Source organism: Photinus pyralis, unplaced genomic scaffold (genome assembly GCF_008802855.1).
Source record: "Photinus pyralis isolate 1611_PpyrPB1 unplaced genomic scaffold, Ppyr1.3 Ppyr1.4_LG9, whole genome shotgun sequence".
NCBI classification, from domain to species: Eukaryota; Metazoa; Arthropoda; class Insecta; order Coleoptera; family Lampyridae; genus Photinus; species Photinus pyralis.
The window spans coordinates 14,744,843-14,760,300 of NW_022170878.1; the positions used below are offsets into that span (position 1 = coordinate 14,744,843).

A 15,458-nucleotide genomic window follows, 5' to 3' on the forward strand; every position below is an offset into this window, starting at 1 on the left:
GCCTAGCTTGCATTTCATCTGCATAATCTTCGGCCCGGAAATGCAGACTGCATACCCTATTGCATAAGGGGTTCAGTTTCCCCTTTCGATTGCACTTTATAGTCCATTCTTTTTGCAATGCAGTCTTTTGCAAATTTGAAAAACTGCATTTTTGAGCCATTTGCTTTTGATTTGTTAGAGCTGTGCATATAGCAACGCTACAAATATTTCCACCCGGCATCAAATAACTTTAATCAATACTGAAGTATCTAACAGTAATTCAATCGAATTATAATACGCATTATACGTATAATTCAGCACTATCTGACAATATTACTTACACATTTCAAATAACTGTCAAAGTGAACGAAAACTCCAATCAAATGGGATTTCCGGATTCTCGATGACGCGTTTCCTTAAAGTTATGAGGCAACCTATTCTCTCTATTAACCTTGGGGCAAGTGGGCATTCTACCGTGTGTAAATTCGTCTATGTTGGCAATATCGTAAACGTGGCAACCGCACATTTGTAAAGTCTTGTAAAATAATCACTTTGTATGAAAAATGACTTCATATGATGCATGGCATTAACAAGTAAAATGAAGTGTTCAGTTTACATAACCTCAATTTTTCCAAAATGTAATTCAAAATGAGCGTGGCGGAAAAACTGAAATCGTACGAAAACTTTATCGAAGAAAAGCTCAAAAACGACTTAAAGGAACTCGAAACTGCGCTAACGAAAAAGAGCGACGATTTCAAACTATGGCAAGAGTTGAAGAACTCCCTTGTACATTTAAAGGAGGCGAAAGATGACGAACTGAACGTTACCTTCGAAATGGGACTGGGAGTATTCATTGGTGCAAGAGTGGAAGAGAGGGAAAAGGTGATCGTGAATATTGGATGCGATTGTTACCTGGAAATGTATTACGATGAGGCGATTAAGTATGCTGACATACGTATGAAGTATTTAACTAAGGAGATCGAGTTCTTTCGACAGCAGGCCGTTCACGTCAAAGCCCATATTAAGCTAGTATTGCTGGCGATGAACGAATTGAAGGAGTAAACCTGTACTTTAATAAATTGTATCTGAATTCTTACAAACTAATGTCTTATGATTGTTGCATAATTCGCTGGTCACATTTAACTTCTTGTAAGTGATGTGTCTTAAATAGCAATTAAAATGCATGCAAAATGTACACTGGTCACATTTAAACTTTGGAAATGTGCACCAACAGATGAAGTCATAGATAAATCGTACAAACTTGATGTCCCCCAAAATAGAGATCTTAGTTCCAGGCTCTTTCTGTTTGTAGTGACCTCTCTCCCCTTGCATGCTTTCCAGAACTTTATGTTTGCTACCAGAGCTTTCTGTGCCATTCCAAAGCTTTTCAGACTCCTGCAGCTCTGGAAAGGCATAGAAGTGTACCAAAGGCGATGCTCTATCTATTAAAGATCAGAAAGCCCTACAACGCTCTGGGAAAATGCTTTCCAGAGCACTTCTTTCCTCTCGGAGCTCTCTGGTTCTTAACCTAACCGCCATCCTCTTTCCAATGCTTTGAAAAAAGCAATATGGTCTAGAAAGCGTTGGAGAGAGAGGGCGGTTCTTTTCTAAAAAATGATTAAATGTAGGTAGATACTTGCAAACCCTTAACTTAAGAACCATCAAAGTTGAATATTGTTTTTGGTCAACCCTTGGGTTTTGGATTTTTTCTCAGGGTGTTACCTGATCAGGGGACAACTTACCAAAACACTTACCTACACTTGGGAATAATTTGATATGTACAGCTTACATTATTCGCTTATGTCCATGCTGTAGGTGTTATGTACGTAGGTATGTCCATAGTCCGCCTGTGTGCTATGTGGGTAAGGCTCAAGAAAACGGTAAAATATGTTATAAAACCTTGGAGGCAGAGCCGCCCTCAGAGTGGAGCGGTCGCTCCAGGCCTCGCGCTGAAAAAGGCCTCGCAGCTTACTCTCGCCAAAAAATAAATAAAAGTTTTGGTTGAATGAAAGTAATACATTAATATTTTAATATATAAATATAAAATATCGGTCTGATTACCGGCGCAATATGTTTTTTTATTGCCCTTCTTGTTCTAGGCCCTCAACAGGCTTACGCCCAATTACAGAGTGATCCGCACGGATCCGCATAATGCTTTTTAGAGGTGCCCCTGCAGAAGGTCTTAGTTGTTCTATACTACTCCGGTATTTACCTTACGAATTAGGAAACTGCAGGGAAACCTAATTCGAAGTAGCCGGCAGAATGCTCGAAACTGATCTAAGGAAATTCCCATCTCTGTCAAAGATGAAAAATTCTTACCTCAGCCCAGGTTCGAACACCCGACCTCCGGTTTTGTAGCCTAATGCTTTAGCATTGAACTACAAAGCGAAGATAATTATTGATTAATTAAAAAACCTACGAATCTCATTCGTACGAGATAATCATTAGTCGCGAACAAAAGAATGCAATTGCAAACCATCTTTTTGATTTTTTTTTTTTTTTTTGCAAACCATCGTTGGATAGAGGTGGAGGAGTGACGGACCCCGAGCTTCGCGCTGGCCGGTGAGAGAGTCATTCTTGCATCCTCTTTCCTCCTCAAGGGGCATTCTGTGCACCCCCCCCCCCTTCCCGGCAATCATTGTTAAAAAAGGAACCGCAAAAATATTTCGGTCCAGACCTCGCATTTGCTAAGGACGGCTCTGCTTGGAGGAGCCTCGAACACTTGTAAAGGTTAATGTCAGCTCTAGAGGTTCTTAGTGGCTCTTTGAGACAGAAACAATTTAAATGACCTTGGTAGCTATAGGGCTATAAGTATTCATCATAATGCTGTAGAGTACATCAGGTGCTAAAAGACTTGAACTTTCGGTTAAGGACATTTAAAGGCACCATATTGCTTACAATTTTCTTGAATCAGGTTTACGATGGACCCTAAAACGTATACAAACGTACGAGTAAGACACAGTACAAAATTTATTCAAGACTATAAATTACAATAAGATATTTAGACTAGAAAGCTACTTTATTAGGACTAGCGCCTTGTATTTTAACCATGAACTTTTCCAGTCTGCCCAGCTTACTCTTCAACATTGAAATATCATCACTATATGCCTCCTGTAACGGTCCGTCTGTTAGTAGGAAATAAGGAAAACTAACATCCAAAACTTACGAGCTTCCTCAGCCGAACCTTTAACACATTTACGTCCTCTAGAATGCTGTGGAAGTGACCGGTTATCTTTTTCACCTCCACGTTTTGGGTTGACGAGATCGTCGCCAAGTTATCTAAAATAGTCTACTCACGAAATGAGAAAAATGCCACAACGGCACTACAGAGATTACCTTTTCAAGCTTGTGCAATCGCTTGTCGAGCATTTCGTACTGTAAATCTTTGGCTTCCAAGGCGAGCTCTTCTCCATCTAATTGCATTTATCGGTTACTCATTTACGACAGGAGTCCTTACCTTCCTTACGGCACGATTGCCCATCACCCAGAAGGATGAAGCTCTCTCGGCACTCGCACTTGAAACCGCCCATGGTGTTGTGGCAGATTTGGTCGCACGGTTTATTGTCTGCACACTCGTCCACGTCCTCTTCGCAGTATTGCCCTTTGAAGCCGCTGGGGCAGCTGCAGGTGTTCGGTTTGACGCAGGTCCCACCGTTCTGGCACTTTGATACACATGACGCTAAAATGAAATATTGTAATTATTAAGTTAGTTGGCAGTGTGGACGTTTTCTAATAAAGTCCTGGCCGATGGTGAAAAGATCGAATGGAAGACCTAACTAAAACAAACACCGAGAATGCACAACCCATCCGACAATCACCTAGACCTAGACTATAAGAGACTGTGGTATTGGTTAAAAAAAATGGAGGAAGATCATTTTACAAAACAGGGGAGAACACGTCATACAATCGAGTTTTTTGCAGTGTGTAACCGTTTTCAAAATTTGCCTTTTTGAGTTTGCATTTTGGTAAATATAGGGAATTTAGGCATGTACCGCTTCATAGCAGACATGAACGGAAGTACGCCTGGAAACAAAAAGCGATTACGAGGTGTGCAGACTGTACGTGCGGGGGTTTCATTTATGAATGATAAAATTTACCCGAGGGAGCATTTTCTAATTGGAGATGCGTTCTTCAAATAGAAACGAGATTAAATACAACTGAATTTGAAGAACTCATTGTGATAAGTAGGAAAAATATTTTTTCGCATTGCTAACAAAGGAACCGGTTAAAAGCAAGTTTGTCTAAGTTCGAGTGACATATTTGCGTAGCGCCTTGTGCCATAAATATCATTTTGTATACAACGGCATTCGGCAGGAATTGCATTTACTTACAATGAAAATCTTACACATATTATCTCAAGGTCATCTGGACGCTGAGGGGTATTCCATACCCCCAGATCCCCGGTGCTACGTTCACCCTCGTAACTGCATAATTCGTGAAACATAATAATAGATTTGGTAGGTCTTCTTGTATTACGTCATCATCAAGGATAATGCAGAATTAGAAAACCGAGAAGAATCAATGAGTTGATAACGGAACAATAACTGGACCCAGGAGCATAAGCTTTTGGGGTCAAGTAGCTATTTGTGGCGAAAATTCTTTGAACTAACTACGTAAGTGCAAATTCCTTTCAGTTGTTGGAAATCTGAAACATTACTGCATATTTATTATAAGCATTGAATAAATGTTATAAATGGCAAATAAGGAGTCTTGACCTGACTTTGTTATGACTATAAGTTCAAATAGAATTTCCAGTTAATTTCGCGTTGATGACATTTCGAAGAAAAAAATCTGCAATCGAATTGAAATAAACATGTCAAAGTGTAATAACACTTTCCCATGGGTTAAAAATATCTTGCCTTTGTTTACGTGTCATAATTACATTTTAAGAGCAATTAAGATACACGCAAGCTTTGGGTAGTGCATGTTAACTTCTTTCTCTTGCACTGTCCAGTTTGAAGTTATTAATTAACCACAGGTTCAACGGAATTTTGATTGGTCTCTTGACAGCCTCTTTTTTCGTGAGGTGGGTACTTTACAAAGGTACCTACAGGTGAATGATCGTAGATTTTAGGACGTTAAATAGAACAAGCCACTACGTGGATATTACGATGAAAAAAAGTTCGTACAGCCCCCCAGCGTTGCATTACAAGTAGTTAGCACTCGATCTTTTTTTGGTGCAGTCGATAAGTAGTTGGAAGTTTTGAATTTTTACCGAAAGGTGCCCTCCCTCCAACGGGTTACCTTCAAACGTTTGATTCTTGCAGGAAATTAGCACCTCCGATGTGTTTGGTCAATTTTATTTCGAAAGTTTTGACACGTGTCTATGCAAATTTACAAATTACAAGAGTTTTGGGTCATTTCTGAAATTATGAGCCCTTTCAATGCTTTCTAGATGCTTCTTTTTATCGAAGGTGTTGAAACGGATCTGCAAAAGGTGTAGAAATTGAGTAAAAAGGTTCTGAAACGTAATAGAGAGCTCTGGAAGGCCCCTTAAACGTCTTCTAGATACCACGAGAATGATACAGTAATATATAGAGCTAGGCAGAATACTTTCAAAAAGTATTTGAATACTAAATAGTAAATACTTTACACAAATAAAAATTGATTACTAAATACTTTTACGTCCAGCACAAGCGAATACTAGATACAGATACATTGAAAAGTATTCAAATACTTAAAAAAATAAGTATTCAAATACTTTAATGTATTCGAATACTTTCAAAGGTATTCGAATACCTACTTTCCAAAGTATTCTAATACTATCAAAGGTATTCGTACACTGCCTAATTTTGAGCCCCGCAAAAAAATTTTCTCAGATCGACCCGGAAAAAATTTTCTTATAGAATGTGGCCTGTAGAATCCATAATTTCAAACAGTTCCAAGATTGGGCTACTATTTCAAAAGTTACAGGCCTTTGAATTTTCTTTCGAAATTGGTTTCTAGTCTATAACTTTTGATTGAGAAGTCTGATCGAAAAAGTACGAATTGATTTGGATTCTACGCACTCAAATTAATAAGAAAAAGTGTTTTCCCGAGAAATTTTGGTGTAGTCGATTTTTGGTAAAAAAGGAAGGTTATACACTGCCTTTTTTTGAGGCCCTCAAAAAAAATTGTCTCAGATCGACCCGGAAAAAAAATTTTCTTATAGAATGTGGCCTGTAGAATCCATAATTTCAAACAGTTCCAAGATTGGGCTACTGGTTCAAAAGTTACAGCCTTTTGAATTTTCTTTCGAAATTGGTTTCTAGTCTATAACTTTTGATTGAGAAGTCTGATCGAAAAAGTACGAATTGATTTGGATTTTACGCACCAAAATTAATACGAAAAAGTGTTTTCCCGAGAAATTTTGGAGTAGTCGATTTTTGGTAAAAAAAAAGGAAGGTTAAGTATTCAAATACTATGCGAAGTATTCGAATACTTCTCAAAGTATTCAAATACCTTGCGAAGTATTCGAATACTAAATATTTGTGAAAGTATTTGAGTTACAAATACAAATACTGCTTCCATAAAAGTATTTAATTACAAAGTATTTGAATACTTTAAAGGATTTGAATACTAAAAAGTATTTACAAAATCGAATACTGCCCAGCTCTGGTAATATAAAAGCGCAATGAAGAATGGGGTATGGAATACTTAAGAACACCCTCCAGGTTTTGTGATAAAAATTCGATTAGTTTTCCCCGAAAACCAACGTAAGGATTATAGATGTAATGGAAGGGCCTCCTTTTTTTCTGGGGGGGTATTGGTGGGGAGTATTCCATACCCCCACACCTCCTGTGCTGAGTTCTCCTCCAAAAATGTTAAGAGAAAGGATGACGACCCGGTAGAGTATGGGACACTTTCCAGGAAAATAAGACTAGAGTGTATTTTCACGAAAACGAGAGTCTTCAAGGCAGAACTTTGTTTTGGGAGAACGTAGTACCGGAGGATTTTGTAAGGGTAAGGGTTGTGGAGGGGGGGGGTAGAAGGCGCGAGTTACGTTTTTGAGGCACTTTTTCTCCAGCACGTTACCTTAGTTAGCTAGAAAAGGTTTTGGTATTCACGTTGAATTATGCGGTAATACCGTAATACCAGTCTCCCTGAAAAAGTAAATCTACCTACTTTGTTCGCATTACACTTGAGTCATGTATTAGCAAATCGACTGAATGTAACAAATACGGCATTCGCCCAAATAAATGACTCGGAAGTACCGAATCTAACGCAATAAAATGGCGAAAGGTGTATTTCCATCGGCTTTCCCTTTCACCCGTTCCAAAACAGACAGAAAATGAGCCTTGTAATTAAATAAGAAAATCCCATTCAATTCGCAAAACGAAAACGTTGTTATTTTAGGCACGGAAAATGATATTGGGAAGTCGATAACGATTCGCGGCGACGAAAAGTCTACCATAAAGAAACGTAAAGAAAATTTCTGCATTAATTTATGTTCGGAAACCCATCTCAAAATCCTTTCAAAGAAAATGTTTTATCGACCGATGCCGCAAATTTTATTCATTAAAATTTGAAAGAGAATTTAAGCAGATTTCAAACTATACAATGGATTCGCTGAAAGCATTTTCATTTAGAAGAGATATCAAATCGAGGGTATGAAAATGATTCACTTGGATTTTCCGATCGAACGGCTTAGTACACTGTGCCAGCATTTCATAGGGAAACGAAGCGAGCTTTCTCGTATTTCTATTCAGTGTCAAATGAAATGCATGGTTTGTTAAAAGGAGCGAAGTTGAAATAATATTAATTTCAGACAAATTGGAGAAACTTATGGAATTATTAGACACTGAAGCAATAACGAGAACACCTAGAAAGGAAAGACACATATCCAAAAAGGTCATGAAAGGATCAGCACAAGAAGTGAAGTCGAATATCTAGCAACTGAAGCCAGCCTATTCAACGGTAGCAATGAACCGTGTCTGCTTCCACTGCTTAAAGAATAGTCATAAAGTTATGGAATGTCTTTCGTAGCTAAGTTAGCGTTTTAAATTTATTTCCCGACAACTTACGTTTGTTACACCCATGGCTCCGGTTTGTCACTTGGTACCATCCCGGACAACAGGTATACAACACCTGAGTTCTCGTTTTCATATTAACAACATCCCTGTACGTTGTTTCAAATACCAACCTGAAAGTAAACGTGGTGGTGCACGACCCAATTCATTCCAGACTTACCGAACACCATTGCACATTTGGTTGCCGTTACATCGTTCCGTGTACCTTTTGTAAACGGGCCTACTGTACGATTGCTTTGCGTTCACTGGAAACGTAACGTTCTTCTCTGTGGTGCAGATGTGTCTCCTGAAAGCAAGAAAATATATTCAATATTGACAGTGCAGAAGTTATATTTAAAAAACATCTGTAACATATGCAACATCTGTAACATCTGTAACATCTGTAACGTCTGTAACAACTGTAACCAGAATTTTAATTTTTATCCCACAACTTCAATATTTTAATCAGCCAAACTCAAGCGTTCATTTATTATCGAGTTTGTCTTATAAAAATTTAAATAAAAAATTGGTTTGGGGTGTATCAAGATAAGGATGTCTATAATGGGGATCAGTTGTGCGTGGGTGCACCATCCTGTTGAAACTTTTCTTTGTGTGTCGTGTATCGTTGTATGCGTAATAAAAAATGCTACTCAATACAGTGTGTACTTTTTTACGTGCCATAAAAAAACAATTAAATTGATCTTTTGTCCGAAACGAAACGGAAATGAAAATTATAAAACGCAAATTAGTATATGTATGCATAAAAGCATAGAACTGAAAAAGGAGAGCTCGTAATTTGCGGATACATTGCACATCTCAGCCATTACTAATTTAAACCATTAAAAGCACTAAATAATTCATCATAGGACGGTACGAATTTTGTTACAAAAAATCCGCCCAAGCGCTCTATGTGGTTAAAAAATGAATGCCGACGACGCTAAAAGGTTAATTCGAATGCATGATGCAAATTCTCCCTCGTCCAAACTAAAATATGCATGTTTTAATGCATTCCAGCTTAATGCTATGCAAATTACTCGCAACGATAATTAATTGAATCGGTCGAAAATTACGTAGCCCCTTTACCAACGCAATTGAGCAAATACTCGAAACCCTCCCGTTTTCCGAATGCAATGACCGCGTCGCACTGTATCGACTTTCTAATAAGTTATAAAAAAGAAACCAGTAGTTGACAAACAAAGGGTTACACGAGCCCATCGTAAAAATGCGAGCGAATTGCTCCCAATTGTTACAGTACCAGTATGCGATCGTAAATTTTCTCCCGCTGTATCTAGACATAAAAATCGGAGCCTTTTTTAAACTTTTATTACCTCTAGTTATACTTGTTGAGCCGCGCCTTGTTCAATTGTCTAATTGATTTAAGATTTTAAACACAAGCGCTGTGATTCATTTTATTGCACGAGCGAAAAGTTATTTCGGGACAAATAATTCTGTCATCAAACTCGCAATTCACTAACGGTTTTTCGCAGTGTCTGAAGAGCGCACTTAACGGCATTCTAGGAATGTTTGGAACGCCGTTTTGCCTTTTGGAAGCAATTCGATATTAAACTGACACACGCCGGTAAAGATTTGGATACATTTCAGTTTAGTTAGCCGCACCAACCAGTTCCCGATGTCTGTGGATATTTTCAAAAACACTAGTCCCTTCTTACACTTAAGTTAAAGTTGATTTATATTGGACTAAATTTTCATTATCATCGATCATGAAGTAAAAAAGTGATAACTGTTTCCTTAAGACGCGCATTTTTATAGGAATCGTTTCTCCACTTACCACAGAAAAAAATACCGCTTCGGATGGTGCATTTATTGGAATAAATCTGAATTGATTCTGACTATTTTGGCCCATTAAGATAGTATTATCGTCCGACAGACTGTCCCCAGTAACTCCCCCAAGCCATTAAACGGTCGCGGCGTACACGAAAAGCAGTGACCCGTAAAATTACAGATTACCAAATGCATTTGCAAACTTTGGAACCCACACACATTGTGTAGAAAATAACTCTCTCATAGGAAACACCCTGTATATATTGAAATAATGAAAATTCAAAAGAAAAACCCAATTTGTCGTAAATTTCTAGTGAACCTCCTTTCGCGTCTGGTCGCTACCAGCAGGAGGTAGGTACGCGAACTACGTGTTCTTGATAAACATATGCCGTAGTAACGGGCCACAATTTCCGATGATTGCGAAAGAACGTTTAGAAGTTTAATCACGTTTCTCAAATTCTTTACACTGTAACGTTATTTACCTAATAATTTATATTCCTGATTTAAATTCCATTTAAGTAACTTTTTGATTTTTGCTCTCGTTTATATTCTTACGGCATCTAGGTATTTCCTTTGTAATCCACTAGTTTAAACGTAAATTATTCTTGTAGTAGAATTTTATTACCTAGTTCTTTGTTTTGCCGTTAGAGGCCATCAAAGTGTTATACATTTCCTATTTCAATAGTTCTTTGCTGTCTTCAGTGTCTTCCGGTTGCCGGTTTCTGAATCTTCTAGGGCATTTTAATACTCTGGATATTTCTGTCATGAATTTGTGAATGTTCTAGGGATTTTATGTTCAAGATGGTTTGAGCTCTCTAAATCGTTCAATTCTTTCCAGCCAGCTCCCTCCACCGTCTCAATCTTCCCGATCTGAATGATAGCCCAGATCTTCATTCCCTCGTCCAGTTTTCCCAATCATAATCTTCTAATGCTCTTGAATCTTTTGAATCCCTGGGATTTTATGAAGAATTTAAATTTTGAAAATCTTCTGAATCCGTCTTCTGAATGGCCTCAATCTCTTGGACATGCAGGCTCGTCTGGTTCTTTGCCTGTTCCGAATTTTGTAGGGCATTTAGATATTATGGACCACCCGGATATGGATTTCTGAATTTTGTAGGTGTTTTTAATGTTTAAGATGATTAGACCCCTCTAAATCGTTCCAGTCTTCCCAGAACCTTCCATCTTCTTGATTCTTTCCCTTCAAGGCTGTCGAATCCTTTGAATCCCTGTAATTTTATGAATCATTTGAATCTTTGAAATCCTCTGAACCCGTATCAACAGTACTCTGAGTGTTGTCATCCCCTTGAACCTTCCGCCTTTCCGAATCCTCTGGAAATTTGTATCTCTCTGGAGCTTCTAAACTTACTTGGCTTTGTAGAAATTCTGAACCTTCTTCAGATTCTGATTCTGTAGGGTATCCTGATTTTCTGGCTCATTTTGGCTGTACTGGATCTTTCAGGTACCCTGATCTTGAATTCTTAACCTCTTGGATCTTCTGGAGATCTATAGGGTTTATGGGAGTTCTAACCCTCGAGACAAATGTAGCTTCTGGATCTCTTTCATCTTTTAGATCTTGTAGATCTCCTCATTCTTTTGTATTATCTTGGATCTCTTGGAGGTTTTACAGCGTTTTGCTCCAGAACCACGTTAAATGACCTAGTTCTTCTTCGATCTCTCGCTTTCCTATCACTTCAAAGAGTCCTTAATAAACCTCAAAAATAAGGCACTGTGGTCTTTATCTAATTTTTTTATGTTTTAGCCTTTATTTTTAAGTGGGCGAAGTTTCAGCTCCTGTTGTACTAGTGCACAGAAGGTAGTATCAGGGGTACACACCACAGATTCATTTCTGTTTCCAGAAAAGCACAATGGAAGTACTGCGGATTATCGGGAGTGTTTCCCGGAAACTGTTGTGAATGCTGAGGGGTATTCTATACCCCCCAGATCCCCCGGTTTTAGTGAAACCTAATCGTAGAACATTGTTAATTTTTAAGACTTCCGAAAGACCCTGTACGTTACCACAGATTCTCGTTTAGATCTTCCCAGTTCGTGGGCAGTTCAGTTCGCATTTTTAAAGAACATGCGAACAGCCTTTCAAACATTTTAGAGGTCCGAGTTCCACCAACGTGTCCTCCTCAGATCAGAAAGACCGCTTGAGGAACGAACAGAACAAATAACCATAGCACTTGTTGTAGATCTTCTAGCGTCTGATACGCCACTGCTTGTAAACGAAGTCGGAGTGTCTAAAAATGTAATGCACGAAGATTTGGGCAAAAAAAATGTCTGCTTACGACAAATCAGAAACCGCTGTGTGTAAAGAAATTTGTTAAGATCAATTGGACCACCATTAATGGTGAGATAGGACAGTCTGTAACGCAAATTGACAAAAACTATGGGTACACAACGCCCACAAACCGCAGATTTACCGCATCCACCCTACAGCCCAGATTTAGCACAATACGCCATTTGCTAAAACAGCTAGAAAGACACCTCAAGGGCCGCAGATTTACCTTACGTTACGACCGTTTGTGACGATACCGTAACAAAAATAAAGAAAAAGCCCTCGTATTTTAGCGGTGCAAATTTTTTAACGCCGCTTTTCACAAACCGCGCCATCTATCAGTTTCCATGCGGGAACACGGCTAACTACAACTAACACCAACGCTGCCGCGATCCAAGAGATTCCCGCATGAATTTCGGTATATTTACTGTGTTTTTAATGGTATTTTTATGGGGATGACCTAAAGGAAGATTAGGGTAGGCTGCAGTGCTTCAAGGCAAGTCCATTTCGATTGCATACTGCATGCACCTAACCGCAATTTACGAAACAGTCTCTTGCAAGAGGCGGCAAAAGTGGCGGTGCGGATAGGTGTAATGCAAGTAATAATTTGCCATAGCGGAGTATGTTATATGTAAGAATTAAAAACAAAAAGAAAAAATTGCTGAATCATGTTCTTCTTTGCAGAAAGTTGAAAGCCGCGCCATGCGAGCGAGGTGTCGCCGCTATCGCCCGTTTCTTCATGGCGGTGATGCAGTTCCATCACAAGAACAGCGTTCACAAGTGAAATGCCTTTGGACCTTCGTCTAAAACTGAAAATCGCCTTCTAGAACAACGGAAACGGTGAAGCTTTTCAATAAATCGAAACGTGTAAACTTTCCGGCGATCGCGTTCTGAAGGGCCATTTGTGCTAGCCGCCCAAGGTTAGTAATATACCAACCTTGCTAGCCGCCCACGGAGCTTCAAAAGTAAGTGATTTCTTTAAATATAGGGCGATTGCACTTTTGCATGTTTATTAAGTGGGTATTTTCCGTCTGTGTCGAAAATTTTGTAATTTTACAACAAAATACCGGCGACACACCAAAATGGCCACCGGTCTCGATAACATCGTGCTGCATTTTTCGCGTTTCTTTTACGTTAATTTGCATTGATCATTTTGTTTTGGTGGAGTGAAACGGCGTATTCCTGTTAGTAGATGGTAGTTACGTAGACGCATAATTGGGTTTTTGAAGTGATATGGTAAAAACATACAGAAAGCGCCCTCGTATCTCATTTGAACGCGAGCATAGCGCCATCTCGGGAGCACGACAAACTAACACCAACGCTTCCACGGCCCAAAAGAACCGCTCGTGATTTTCGTGCTTTTTTCTTGTTTTTTCTTGTATTTTTATTGTGGGACCTAAATACAGATTAATTGTAAACTGCAGGGCTTCGAGGTAATCCATTCCGATTGTATACTGCATGCACCTAACCGCATTTTATCAAACCGCCTCTTGCAAGGAGGCGGCAAAAGTGAAGATGTGGGTAGGTGTAGGTAATGCAATTGTAAATTTTCCATAACGTATAGTATGTTATATGTAAGAATTAAAAACAAAAAAGAAAAATTGCTGAATCATGTTCTTCTTTGCAGAAATTTGAAAGACGCGCCGTTGTAGCGCGGTGTCGCCACTATCGCCCTTTGCGTATTTGGAGCTTGGGCCTGAGGTTCCCATTTACCATCTCAAGAGCCAAGCACGGCGTTCCCTAGTGCAATACCTTCGTGTGCAGCAGAAAATCGCCCTCTACAACCATCGTAGCGGTAAAGCTTGTCAACAAACCGAAATGTTCCAACTGATCGTTCTGAAGGGCCCCCTTAGCCTCCCACGCAGCTTCAAAAGTAAGTCAAATCCGATTGCGACTTTTGCATGTTTATTAAGTCGCTATTTTATAACCGTGTGTGCCGAAAATGTAATTTTACAACAAAACGTTGTGATGATAATCCAATACGGCCCCCGACAATAGGAGCTAGGAGCATCGATCATAGCGTTATACTCGCATTGTGAACTTCAACAGTCAAATACACGCCAATTTTATGTAGTTCACAACATCATAATATCGCAATTTTCGTGTTCGATGTCCACCCATAAACAACGGGAGTAAGTACGTAGGTACGACGCTCTCATATTTATCTCGAACAGTACCCCCCATAAGCATTTAGTGTGTAAAGATAGTTTTGTGGCAGTCTACGACAAAACATGTACCAAGTGCACGTGTGAGAATGGACCACAAAAATTCCAAGGCCCTCGCCCCAACGGTACACGTAAATTTTGAAAAACGATCACTTGCAATGCGTGTACTTTCGTAGGTACGAGTTGTTTATCTTGGCTAGGCAAGGTCAAAAATAGTTGGTGCTTTTCCCCAGACTTTTTTTAAAACGTTTAGCGTTCCCCTTTACGGATTTCTCCGCGAAGAAGTACACTACTTGCGCATTTTCTCCTGTCGGTCTGTCTGTCTGTAATCTCATATCAGGTTCAAGGTACGTGCACATCGAGCGGACGGCACGGATCGAATTGCGAAACAAGAATTAAAATCCGTGCGTGTCGATACCGACGTATTCACGTATGTGGGAAGTACGTAGGGCCTTGCGCCGGCGTCATCGGCCTTTATCAAGCGGCACATCAAAGCGATGGAAGCTATATAGGGGAGTGCATGGTGTACGTCTGTCTGTCCGTCCGTCCGATTGGGCCGATTCGGTTCAAATTTTGTCCAGTTTACCTGCAACAAGCCTATTGAAAGTAGGTCAAATCCCAATGACACCGTGGTTTATTCTTCCTGCAGCTTAGTCTTGCTTTTTGAAACCAGATCAAACGTTACCTCTTCGCCGCTCGAAGACAATTTAAAACCAAACTGAATTTCTTCCGGCGATTCCGATAATTGATGTTCGATACCCTATTAAAAAATAATGCGTAGAATACCGACCGTACCGTCCGTTTGATGCCGCGTACCTTAAACAGCTGAACCGATTGGAACAAAATTTGCTATTCACAATCCGAGTCATAAGTGGAAGAACTGAACAGTTTTTGGGCTGAATCACGACTGCGCAAGAGTAACACTTTTTGATGTTTTTCCACTTGCGCATTTTTTTCCTTGGGAAAATAATGCAAAAAATTAGGTTTAAATAAACACAAAAATGAGGCAAACTCTTTGATCCTTATACGATCAGAGGGTAGATAAAATCTAGCATTTTGCTGAGAATGTCAAATTCCAGTAGGAGAGATTTTATAATTTTTGGCGCATTCTTTTTAAGAATTAAAAAAAATGTGCTATTGTTTGCGTTTTATCCGTCCGTCCGGACCCACTTCTAGCGTTTCGAACTACTTCTAGGGGAATGGTCCTAGAGTCCTTGAATGTTCTGCAACGTGTACTAGACGGCTCGGTTTCTTAAAGCCCCCCCC

At 39.4% G+C, this 15,458-nt stretch overlaps 2 protein-coding genes across 2 annotated transcripts; one reads left to right on the forward strand and one right to left on the reverse strand.

Annotated features, from left to right (window-relative positions):
- The first annotated feature begins 595 nt into the window (after nt 1–595).
- On the forward strand, nt 596–1,079 carry LOC116180888. Its single transcript, XM_031501067.1, has one exon. The coding sequence runs from the start codon at nt 628–630 to the stop codon at nt 1,039–1,041; it is 414 nt and encodes a 137-aa protein (XP_031356927.1). The 5' UTR covers nt 596–627; the 3' UTR covers nt 1,042–1,079.
- Nucleotides 1,080–2,931: 1,852 nt separating this feature from the next.
- Nucleotides 2,932–11,815, reverse strand: LOC116180005 (epidermal growth factor-like protein 8). Its single transcript, XM_031499826.1, has 7 exons — nt 11,766–11,815; nt 8,149–8,274; nt 7,983–8,101; nt 3,437–3,658; nt 3,316–3,392; nt 3,146–3,268; nt 2,932–3,090 (listed from the first exon to the last, which is right to left on the reverse strand). The coding sequence occupies exons 1-7, from the start codon at nt 11,813–11,815 to the stop codon at nt 2,986–2,988; spliced, it is 822 nt and encodes a 273-aa protein (XP_031355686.1). The 3' UTR covers nt 2,932–2,985.
- Nucleotides 11,816–15,458: the final 3,643 nt, after the last annotated feature.